This window comes from Entelurus aequoreus, linkage group LG16, assembly GCF_033978785.1.
Source record: "Entelurus aequoreus isolate RoL-2023_Sb linkage group LG16, RoL_Eaeq_v1.1, whole genome shotgun sequence".
NCBI lineage: Eukaryota > Metazoa > Chordata > Actinopteri > Syngnathiformes > Syngnathidae > Entelurus > Entelurus aequoreus.
Window position 1 is genome coordinate 11301969 of NC_084746.1, and position 13193 is coordinate 11315161.

The 13193-nt window shown below is 37.2% G+C and overlaps 1 protein-coding gene across 3 annotated transcripts in view; it reads left to right on the forward strand.

Moving 5' to 3' along the window:
• The window catches only part of LOC133630594 (endophilin-A2-like), a 30034-nt gene extending 18246 nt beyond the window's left edge, over positions 1–11788 (forward strand). For 2 of the 3 annotated variants that reach the window (XM_062022178.1, XM_062022179.1), the window contains 3 exons: positions 4482–4585; positions 6437–6570; positions 9981–11788. In XM_062022178.1, the coding sequence (XP_061878162.1) occupies positions 4482–4585; positions 6437–6570; positions 9981–10165 (423 nt within the window). In that variant the 3' untranslated portion in view covers positions 10166–11788. Of the gene's footprint in view, positions 1–4481; positions 4586–6436; positions 6571–6684; positions 6742–9980 lie in introns of all 3 variants that reach the window. The other variant, XM_062022177.1, reaches the window with a different exon arrangement.
• Positions 11789–13193: the final 1405 nt, after the last annotated feature.

The following is a 13193-nucleotide window of genomic DNA, read 5'->3' on the forward strand; positions in this document are numbered from 1 at the left end:
GCATTGTTAACCTTCGCCAGGCTGGAAAGCATTAACCATGTATTTTCATGTCCCTGGTTTAATAGTATTGTTGATCTTCTGTCTATCCTTCCAGTCAGGGGTTTATTTATTTTGTTTCTATATGCAGTTAAGCACGATGCTATCACGTTAGCTCCGTAGCTAAAGTGTTTCGTCGATGTATTGTCGTGGAAATAAAAGTCACTGTGAATGTCCATTTCGCGTTCTCGACTCTCATTTTCAAGAGGATATAGTATCCGAGGTGGTTTAAAATACAAATCCGTGATCCACAATAGAAAAAGGAGAGAGTGTGGAATCCAATGGACCATCTTGTACCTAAGTTACGGTCAGAGCGAAAAAAGATATGTCTTGCACCGCATTCCAGTACTTCACTCGAACGTTCCTCATCCACGAATCTTTCATCCTCGCTCAAATTAATGGGGTAATCGTCGCTTTCTCGGTCCGAATCGCTCTAGCTGCGTTGAAAACAATAGGAAAATGTGAGGAGCCTTTCAATTGACTGTCACGCTACTTCCGGTAGGGGCAAGGCTTTTTTTAATCAGATACCAAAAGTTGCGATCTTTATCGTTGTTGTTCTCTACTAAATCCTTTCAGCAAAAATATGGCAATATCGCGAAATGATCAAGTATGACACATAGAATGGATCTGCTATCCCCGTTTAAATTTAAAAAAATTCATTTCAGTAGGCCTTCAACATTGCTGTATGTATACTTTTGACCCAGCACATTTGCTCACATTTTCAGTAGACCCATAATAAATTCATAAAAGAAGCAAACTTCATGAATGTTTTTTGTGACCAACATTTATGTGCTCCAATCACTATATCACAAAAAAATAAAAGTTGTAGCAATGATTGGAAACTCAAGACAGCCATGACATTATGTTCTTTACAAGCGTATGTAAACTTTTGACCACGACTATATGTGCGCTCAGTAGCAGAAACTACGTTATCCTATTTAAAGTTCTGTCCACTCCATGTTATTTCATTAGTTACACTCAAACAATTTCTTACTCCCTCCGGGTCTTAATCAAGGCACAAGTTGTTCGTTTTTCTCCCACAGACATTTATTTCAGCCACGCCTTCTTCTCGTTAACAACGATGGCAAAATAATGCCGTCAGAACTAATAAATAAGAAAAACAGAACTTACAATTAGTCTGACATCAAATAAAAGAAAACACATTGATTTCACATACATCATCAGAAAGCATCATACCTCATTGGCCTCACAAACTCAGAGGGAATAAAGTTTATTTTCAAGCCGAGACTCCATTAACCTCTTCCATCTAATGCTTGCTGTCTCGTGCTGCTTCCCTTATTCCGTCACATATTAATTGTCCCCCCAACAATGTGACCAAACCGGAATAAAAAAAATATGTTCCCCTCCAATTGACATGGGTTTTGTAACAAAAAATAAAGTTAACATATACTTGCATTAAATTACCAAAGGAAATACATTTTTAATCACATTATATGTGAATATGAACTTATATTTATACATTGTATTTATTTATTCTAACTGTCAGAATAATTGTATCTAAGTTATCACAAAACTTTGTGTTTCAATGAGTTCCCGGCGAGCAGACAAAAGCTGTCTTTGATCCTACCAAGCAAAAGGCTTGAAAAACTCCACTGTGTAGGATGGGAAGCGACATGAAGGTGTCGGTTTCTTTGTATTGTAATCCACGGGAAGATTTTGTCGTGACCCGAGATCTACAAAGCGGAGAGGAAGCAGGGCCTCACCCCCCTCCAGGCACCTTTTCTTTGCACTGTTTTGTGACCAAAGGCAGCGGCTGTTTACGACCCCCTTCCTTTAGAAACAGCTGTTGCCATGTAATCAGGGAAAGTCCAAATAAAAGAGGAGGCGTACAATCTTTCGTCGGAGCGTGGTGAGACACTGTACAAGGGCACAGGTCTACGGCTTTCTCCTCAATTGAGCCAAATTGAATCCTGTCTCTGTTTAATTCCTTGCTTCTTGTCTTGTTTAATAGATGTCATCAGTGTTTGAACCTGACACTAACCAACTATGAAATCATATAACGTAAATACAATGTGCTTCTGTCAGCAGCTACACAATTATTTGAAGCTTTTATGCGGCTATGTCAATTATTGTGGCTGCAAACAACAGCGCTGTGTGGGAGTGTAGTTCACATTTAAACGAGTTCAAGTATGACGCTGGATAAAACTAGTTCCTTTTGCGTTTACTTCTGCGTATGCTCATGCATCTCTGCATCCCAACTGTATCTTTGAAGGAGTATGGAAAAGGAGCAGTGCGATGTGTCAAATATGGTTGTTTTTTTGTTCCTTCATTGCAGTATTATGAGAGGTGGGTAGAGTAGCCAGAAATTGTACTCAAGTAAAAGTACTGTTACTTTAGAGATTTATTACTCAAGTAAAAGTAAGGAGTAGTCACCCAAATATTTACTTCAGTAAAAGTAAAAAGTATGTTGTGAAAAACTACTCAAGTACTGAGTAACTGATGAGTAACAAACACACACATATCATATATATATACAGTGGGGCAAAAAAGTATTTAGTCAGCCACCCATTGACAATCAATGGGTGGCTGCCTAAATACTTTTTTGCCCCACTGTATATATATATATACTGTATGTATATATATATATATATTAGGGCTGCAACAACTAATCGATTAAGTCGATTAAAATCGATTATAAAAATAGTTGCCGATTAATTTAGTCATCGATTCGTTGGATCTATGCTATGCGCATTCGCAGAGGCTTTTAAAAAAAATATATATATATATAATTTTTTTTAAATAAACCTTTATTTATAACCTGCAACATTTACAAACAGCTGAGAAACAATAATCAAAATAACTATGGTGCCAGTATGCTGTTTTTTTTCAATAAAATACTGGAAAGGATAGAAATGTAGTTTGTCTCCTTTATCCGATTATTAATCGATTAATCGAAGTAATAATCGACAGATTAATCGATTATCAAATTAATCGTTAGTTGCAGCCCTAATTAATATATATATATATATATATATATATATATATATATATATATATATATATATATATATATATATATATATATGTGTATATATATATATGTGTATATATATATATGTGTATATATATATATATGTGTATATATATATATATATGTGTATATATATATATATATGTGTATATATATATATATATGTGTATATATATATATATATGTGTATATATATATATATATATATATATATATATGTGTATATATATATATATGTGTATATATATATATATGTGTATATATATATATATGTGTATATATATATATATATATACACATACATTGATATATACAGATATAATTTATATTTATTTATTTTGCCGTTTTTGTTTACATGTTAAAGGTGTTTTAATGAATATACATGCATGTTTAACATATAGATTCCTTTCTTTCATGAAGACAAGAATATAAGTTGGTGTATTACCTGATTCTGATGACTTGCATTGATTGGAATCAGACAGTAGTAATGATAACGTCCACGTTTTCAAATGGAGGAGAAAAAAAGTTCCTCCTTTCTGTCTAATACCACATGAAAGTGGTTGGTTTTTGGCATCTTATTTGTCCAGCTTCCATATTCGTTTTTATACACTTTACAAGAAATACATTGGCGGCAAACTCAGTAGCTTGCTAGCTTGTTTGCGCTGGCTTTCGGAGACTCTTATTTTGTAAGCGCAGGAGCGATGGAGCGGCACTTTTATTGTGAAGACAGGAACTGTGCAGTCAGTCTTTAGGCTTTTGACGGGAAGTACGGTTAAAATAAAAGTGTCTTTTTTCCTTCACACTTTTGATTGATTGATTGAAACTTTTATTAGTAGATTCCACAGTACAGTACATATTCCGTACAAATGACCACTAAATGGTAACACCCCAATAAGTTTTTCAACTTGTTTAAGTCAGGTCATGTGACCGCCTGGCTTTGTTTGATTGGTCCAACGTCACCAGTGACTGCATCTGATTGGTGGAACGGAGTGAAACGTCACCAGTGACTGTGTTTGGTGAAATGCAGGTACTTTGAAGGTCTGTCTGACAGACCAAAACAAACAAAGCGTGCATTAACAGATCGATAAAAATTATTAGCGAGTAGCGAGCTGAATGTAGATGAAAGTAGCGGAGTAAAAGTAGCGTTTCTTCTCTATAAATATACTCAAGTAAAAGTAAAAGTATGTTGCATTAAAACTACTCTTAGAAGTACAATTTATCCCAAAAGTTACTCAAGTAGATGTAACGGAGTAAATGTAGCGCGTTACTACCCACCTCTGAGTATTATGAACTTGCCTAACTCGTTTTGTCGTCTGTTTCAGACTTTGTTAGGCAGGCCTTTTTGAATAACTTTAAGACGGGGACAATATTAAGAGATGAGAAGAAAATAAAAACTAATTCATTGTTTGGCTTGACAGAGCTTTGTGTGTCTCTTGTTATTGTTCATCTGCAGGTGGAGCAGGTGAGTCAGCTGAGCTCTCTTGTGGAGTCTATGCTGGACTACCATAAGAGTGCCGCAAACATCCTGGAGGCTCTTTCTGAAAAACTGACAAACAGGTCAGTACTGTGACTATTTGTGGTCCTTGGGGTTCCTAAACAATTCAGCAGGTCTGGTCTGTTTTACCAGCTGTGTATAAGCAGTGAATAACAAGCAGATCCCATGTTATTGCTTTTTGGTGATACGTTTTGTATTGTACCGTACTTTTCCGGACCATAGAGCACACCGGATTATAAGGCGCACTGCCGATGAATGGTCTATTTTTCATATTTTTTCATATACTGTATAAGGCGCACCGGATTATAGGGCGCATTAAAGGAGTCATATTATTATTAGATATGTCCAATAATATCGGACTGCTGATATTATCGGCCGATAAATACTTTAAAATGTAATATCGGAAATTATCGGTATTGGTTTCAAAAAGTAAAATTTATGACTTTTTAAAACGCCGCTGTACGGAGTGGTACACGGACGTAGGGAGAAGTACGGAGCGCCAATAAACCTTAAAGGCACTGCCTTTTGCGTGCCGGCCCAATCACATAATATCTACGGCTTTTCACACACACAAGTGAATGCAAGGCTTTTGATTGATTAATTGATTGATTGAGACTTTTATTAGTAGGTTGCACAGTGAAGTACATATTCCGTACAATTGACCACTAAATGGTAACACCCGAATAAGTTTTTCAACTTGTTTAAGTCGGGGTCCACTTAAGGCATACTTGGTCAACAGCCATACAGGTCAAACTGAGGGTGGTCGTATAAACAACTTTAACACTGTTACAAATATGCGCCACACTGTGAACCCACACCAAACAAGAATGACAAACACATTTTGGGAGAACATCCGCACCGCACCGTAACACAACACAAACACAACAGAACGAATACCCAGAACCCCTTGCAGCACTAACTCTTTTGAGACGCTACAATATACACCCCCCGCTAACCCTACCCCCAACCCCTAACCCTTTACTTTAATCAATAACAGAGCAGCATCTCCTCATCCGGAAACAACAAGTAGCCAAGTAACGTGAAAAACCGTTCGACCGGAACTCTCTAATAACTAAAGTTTCTTGGGTGAATAATGTAAACTCACTACACCGGTATGTTTTAGTGCTTTCATGGCGAGTTTACTGACAGATATAAGTAAGAACTTTACACTACTTTATATTAAAAATGGCAACAGCGGAGGGTGAATGTCCCATAACAAGAAGATAGAGACAAAGAAGAAGATTAACATACTACAAAGGCGGACGTGCGCAATTTTTCAGGACTTATGCAGATCCCAAATACCGATCAACAGGTACCAGAAGGTAAGAAAAGTTACTTTTGCATAATATTGCGAAACAAAACGCCAGATAATACGTCTTACCTTATACACACACCATAATAATACTCTTATGTTGAAGCACAGTACAATCCATCAAGTGGTGTGGCTTCATAGCTTACCAAAGTCCTACTAAAACATTTTGATCGATTTTTGAGCGCCGTGTGTAATGTTTAATATTTTCAAGGGAACATATAAAATGTTGCCGTTGTTTACTTTGAGTCATATTGCAGTCTACATGACTCTCTTATGTTTGACTGCCATCTACTGGTCACACTTATCATCGCACCATGTACCAAATAAAATTGCTTCGAGGTCGGTAAGCAAAACCACAATCCGTCCGTACATTAGGCGCACCGGGTTATAAGGCGCACTGTCGAGTTTTGAGGGGGAAAAAAGGATTTTAAGTGCACCTTATAGTCTGTAAAATAGGGTATGTGGTTATCAGACACTTAACACACAATTTTTCATTCTGCTTTTTCCCCCCTTTAACAAAGCAGTGAATGTTTTGTAGTTACTTAAAATGATTATAAACGACTAATGTTCAAAGGATTTTTGTTGTTTTCATGCCATGCAGGGTGTCTGAGAGTCAGTCTCAACCTAGGCGACAATACACACCCAAGCCAAGACCGTCCTTTGACTATGGCGACACCGAGCGATCCAACGGAGGACCCTCGCCAGCCATGTCCAGCCCTCCAGCTTACTCCCCAGGTAAAGCAACTCCTATACAATCGACTGTTAGCACGTTTAAATGCTCGCCAGCTCACGTGCGACACATACTCCCCCATTTGATGTGACTCATGCCTTTCCTTCCGCAACACAAAGAACCCCCACCACATCCAGGTTCATCCTTCCGACGCGGGTCGTTCAGGAACAGTGCGCGTGAGTGAGACCGAAAAGGATGATTTTTCTTTCACTCACTAACTGTTGCACATTTGCGAGGCAGAAATGTGGGAAATTGTGAGGCGGTTCCACTAACGTTTCTAGAGGATGCTTGGGGGGGTCAACTGCATTCAGTTTTTAAATGGGGACTGTTGATGAGGCTGCAGAGACATACACTTGGCAGTCATGAATCCATCAATTCAAGCCATATCTTTTTTTGATGGTATGCGTCTGACAGCCTCTTTACTGGGTTTTACTCGTCACTTGACTCTCCTCACCTGACATGAACTGTGCACTATCATTACAATTACAGTCGTCCCTTGTTTATCACTGTTAATTGAAAACTTACATGACCCAACATATAAAGATTTCCACAAAGTAAGATAACTGCATATAAATAAATAATTTTCATAGGAGTATATGAAGCTCCCTAAACCTTTTTCTTTTTTACATAATTTAACATGAAGTAACACCCACCTTTACACTACTTTCTCCCAATATAGTAGCATTGGGTTTGTTCTAGTGTAGATTACAGTACCGTATTTTCCAGACCATAGGGCGCACCGGATTATAAGGCGCACCGCCGATTAATGGTCTATTTTCTATCTTTTTTCCTATATAAGGCGCACCAGATGTCTGTTACTACATTATATATATACTTGCAGTGTGTATATTGTACATATTACATATTGTTATGAAGGTGTCTGTTACTACATTATATATATACTTGCAGTTTGTATATTGTACATATTACATATTGTTATGAAGGTGTCTGTTACTACATTATATATATACTTGCAGTGTGTATATTGTACATATTACGTATTGTTATGAAGGTGTCTGTTACTACATTATATATATACTTGCAGTGTGTATATTGTACATATTACATATTGTTATGAAGGCGTCTGTTACTACATTATATATATACTTGCAGTTTGTATATTGTACATATTACATATTGTTATGAAGGTGTCTGTTACTACATTATATATATACTTGCAGTTTGTATATTGTACATATTACATATTGTTATGAAGGTGTCTGTTACTACATTATATATATACTTGCAGTGTGTATACTGTACATATTACATATTGTTATGAAGGTGTCTGTTACTACATTATATATATACTTGCAGTGTGTATATTGTACATATTACGTATTGTTATGAAGGTGTCTGTTACTACATTGTATATATACTTGCTGTGTGTATATTGTACATATTACATATTGTTATGAAGGTGTCTGTTACTACATTATATATATACTTGCAGTGTGTATATTGTACATATTACATATTGTTATGAAGGTGTCTGTTACTACATTATATATATACTTGCAGTGTGTATATTGTACATATTACATATTGTTATGAAGGTGTCTGTTACTACATGATATATATACTTGCAGGGTGTATATTGTACATATTACATATTGTTATGAAGGTGTCTGTTACTACATTATATATATACTTGCAGTGTGTATATTGTACATATTGTTATGAAGGTGTCTGTTACTACATTATATATATATATACTTGCAGTATGTATATTGTACATATTACATATTGTTATGAAGGTGTATGTTACTACATTATATATATACTTGCAGTGTGTATATTGTACATATTGTTATGAAGGTGTCTGTTACTACATTATATATATACTTGGTGTGTATATTGTACATATTACATATTTTTATAAAGGTGTTTGTTACTACATTATATATATACTCGCAGTGTGTATATTGTACATATTACATATTGTTATGAAGGTGTCTGTTACTACATTATATATATACTTGCAGGGTGTATATTGTACATATTACATATTGTTATGAAGGTGTCTGTTACTACATTATATATATACTTGCAGTGTGTATATTGTACATATTACATATTGTTATGAAGCTGTCTGTTACTACATTATATATATACTTGCAGGGTGTATATTGTACATATTACATATTGTTATGAAGGTGTCTGTTACTACATTATATATATACTTGCAGTGTGTATATTGTACATATTGTTATGAAGGTGTCTGTTATTACATTATATATATACTTGCAGTATGTATATTGTACATATTACATATTGTTATGAAGGTGTATGTTACTACATTATATATATACTTGCAGTGTACATATTGTTATGAAGGTGTCTGTTACTACATTATATATATACTTGGTGTGTATATTGTACATAATACATATTTTTATAAATGTGTTTGTTACTACATTATATATATACTTGCAGTGTGTATATTGTACATATTACATATTGTTATGAAGGTGTCTGTTACTACATTATATATATACTTGCAGTGTGTATATTGTACATATTACATATTGTTATGAAGGTGCCTGTTACTACATTATACTGTATGTATATATATATACATGCAGTGTGTATATAAAACATATTAATATTGTTATGAAGGTGTCTGTTACTACATTATACTGTATATATATATACATGCAGTGTGTATATAAAACATATTAATATTGTTATGAAGGTGTCTGTTACTACATTATATATATAACACTTGCAGTGTGTATATAAAACATTTTGAAATTGTGTTAGAGGCTTTAAAGGTAACATTTCCTCCTATTAGTCGCATCTTCGAAGCCTTCTTACCATCTTTGAAATCCTAATAAAAAAGACGTGTGTTCTTGTCTCTCATAATGATTGTGAACGATAGGTAGAATTCCCCAAAAAAGTGCAGTTCTCCTTTAACACTTAATTTAGGCTAAAACATGTAATTATGTTTATAAAAACATTTAGATCTGCAATTGATGAGGGACGACTGTATATTATAGCAAAACCTCCACCAAGGCATTGATGGTGTTGCCAAGTTTGATCTTATCCATGAAACTTGGCGTCACATTACAGCTTCTCATCCTGCATTGCAGATTTCCTCCTATTGATTCAATCCATTCCATCTAAATTGCATTACTCTGTTCCTTCTTTGGAAAGATGCAGGCTTCTGTGTTAAGTTGTGCACATAACCTCCTTGGTGGAAGTAATAACAAAACATGTTGCTGTTATATAACGTGTGGTGGGTGCAGGTGTTGAGTTTCACTTTGAGCAGGAACATCTCCTGGTTTCTCCTGCAGACTTCTGGTGGAAACATGCTGGTCACGCACACCTTCTAATGAAATCTTCTTCCATTCAATACTTACCTTGTCTATATAGATTCTCCCGCCTCACTTTGCTGCGCCTTGTGCCGTTTCAGCCGCCGAGCCGTGCTGCAAAGCCCTGTACGACTTTGACCCCGAGAACGAGGGCGAGATGGGCTTCCGCGAGGGAGATGTCATCACTTTGGTCAGTCAAATCGATGAGAACTGGTTAGAGGGAAGGCTTCGTGGCAGGACGGGATACTTCCCCAACAACTACGTGGAAGTGCTTGTCCCACTGTAACGGGTGAACACGTCGCACGGGATAAAAGCAGGAAGGAGTATTATTAACCCAATGTGGGAAAAACTAACCATGTCATTGAATTGGCACTAGAACCCATTGGGTCCAATATAACACCGTGTTAAATTATCATAGATTTCATTTTAAAAAAGGACCAAAATGCTATTTTTGTGCGATACCACACTCCGGTTTTTCAGCCCATATGCACCGGTGCACTTTTTACACTACTACATTATCACTTTTTCCTGGAAGATTCCAGGTAACACTAAAAAAGTACATCCACTTTCATTTTAATCTGAATATTTTGTCATGGCAATTCAGCTGTTTGAGCCGATCCTATGCTGCCACCTGGTGGCGGTTGGTTTGAACTACCACCAGTGTCTGAACTGGACTGTTGACATCTTTTTACAGGAAACACTAGTGGTGATATGGGTGGAATAATTTACACAGAATGTGTTTCGGTGTCATTTCTGAAATAAGTGACCGGTATCTGTAAAAGGATATGCACAACTATGCCGAAAAAAAGGTACTACAAAGTGCAAAGTTATCTCCAATCAGTCTCCGATTAATGCTATTTCTACAGAAGGTTTTGCCTGTACTCATGGATAATATTGAGGTTAAAATGTAAAAGCATAACACCAAAACATCCTCTTTGCAATGCTGGCATTGTCGCTTCCAACGTTGTCTGTGAGTAGTTTTTATAAAGTTAGCCTTTTTTGTATTTGACCTGAAATTAGAAGCGTGTAAATGAATCCGAGGTGTATCGGGGCCTTCTAGCACCGTCTCCAACCTTGGAGAAATGCTCCCCTCTCCCCAATCCATTGTGCGGAGTGTTGACCCAACTCGAGCAAGCTCTATCCACAAAGACTCTTTTCACTTCGCCCATGACATCAGGCGAGGGTCGACCCGGTCACCCAAAATGCCAACTTTCTCTTCTTCGCCAGGGCGATCCCCTTGTTAGTCTGCCATCTCTATTTGAAGCTGGACTGGAACAGACAGGCCTTTTCAGCAGGCAAAGACACCCAGTCGTGGATTATGCCCTCCCCCTCTCCTCTTTATTCACCACCTGGCCCCTTTCTCATTATCCGCCCCCTACCCCAATCCCCATGATGCCTTTTGGAACCCATCTCTGGACTCATCTCATTTTTGTCCTACTGCATGCCTCCTGTTTTCTTTCTTTTATTTAATCGTCTGCAGGGTAACACCTACATGGTTCAGGTGTGTGTTTACAGGCCTCTCAATACACTACATGTAGGAAGTTGGGTACGGGGACGCTGAAGATAAATAAGGTCTTGGAACAAAAGGGCTTCGATCAACTTTTGCGTTGTAAATGCTATGCAGCACTAGATGATGTGGCATGTCCCTAATATCCTTAAAATGTCACATTTAATGTTAAGTGTTATTAAAGCTTTATTTTATTATTAACCTCTTTGCATGCATTACTACGTTATCTGTTTTGAAGCAATGTCTTGTAACTGTGACACACCGGGACACTAGAAGTGGGATTATCCTGGATTATCTTCAGGATATGTGGATTACCTCTTTGTGATGTTTATTTGATGTATGTAACGGGGAATGAAGGCTGTACGTTTTGCTTCATCAAATAAATGTGGTGTTTTAATACTCCTCACGTGCCTGTTTTAGGACATTTTACAAAGCACACATCTTGTCTTCAATTCGTGGGTTTACGTGAATGTGCATGAATATATTCCCCTTCCAAATGAATGTATAATCCAGTGTTTTTCAACCACCGTGCCGCGGCACACTAGTGTACCGTGTGATACAGTCTGGTGTGCCGTGGGAGATTGTCATTTCACCTAATTGGGTTAAAAATATGTTTTGCAGACCAGTAATTATAATCCACAAATGTGCCGTTGTTGAGTGTCGGTGCTATCTAGAGATCGGCAGAGTAACCATGTAATACTCTTCCATTGCAGGTAGCTAATTGCTTTGTAGATGTCGGGAACATGGTTTGTCGTGATCACAATATGCAGACGACAGCAGGAGGCAGCGTGCAGGTAAAAAGGTATCTAATGCTTAAACAAAAAATAAACAAAAGGTAAGTGCCGCTAAGAAAAGGCAATGAAGCTTGGGGATGGCTATGCAAAATGAGGCTAAAACTGGACTGGCTGCAAAGTAAAGAAAAACAGAATGCTGGACGACAGCAAAGACTTACTGTAGAGCAGCAGACGGCGTCCACAAAGTACATCCGTACAAGACATGATGATCAACAACAAAATAGGAGCGCAAGACAAGAACTAAAACACTACACACAGGAAAACTCCAAATAAGTCACGGCGTGATGTGACAGTACACCTACTTTGAGACAAGAGCTATAGTGATGCATGCTTGGCTATGGTTTAAATTCATATCAAACAATTGCGAGAATGACTTTTTACTGTCAATATCAGCTGCTGAGTTTCATTGTGTGAATGCTCCAAAGCATTCACACATATGGTTTTCTACCCCAAAATGTATCTAGTTCTTCAACTACTTCTTCTTCTTCTCCAGATTTTGCCGTGTTTAAGCATTAGACACCTTTTTACCTGCACACTGCCTCCCGCTGTTCCCGACATCTACAAAGCAATTAGCTCCCTGCTGCCACCTACTGATATGGAAGAGTATTACACGGTTACTCTGCCGAGCTCTAGACAGCACCGACACTCCACAACAACACATCATTTGCAGACTATAATTACTGCTTTGCAAAAAAATATTTTTAACCCAAATAGGTAAAATTCGAAAATCTCCCTGTCATGGCGAGGAGTTTTTCGCAGTTTACTGCGAGGATTGTTCTCCCGGGATGCAATCTGACTTTTCCGGACAAAGGTGGCCGGTAGGAACATTTTTAATTATTCTCTAAAACCCAACGAAGTACAAAAAAACAGAAAACAACCCGAAGGCAAGCGTGCTTATCGCACGTGGAAGCTAAGGCAAAAACTTAGAACATGAAACCCGCACTAAACTGTGACATGAAACAAATAGCTTTAACTATGGAAACGAGCAACATGAACTGTGGTATCGCATGAAT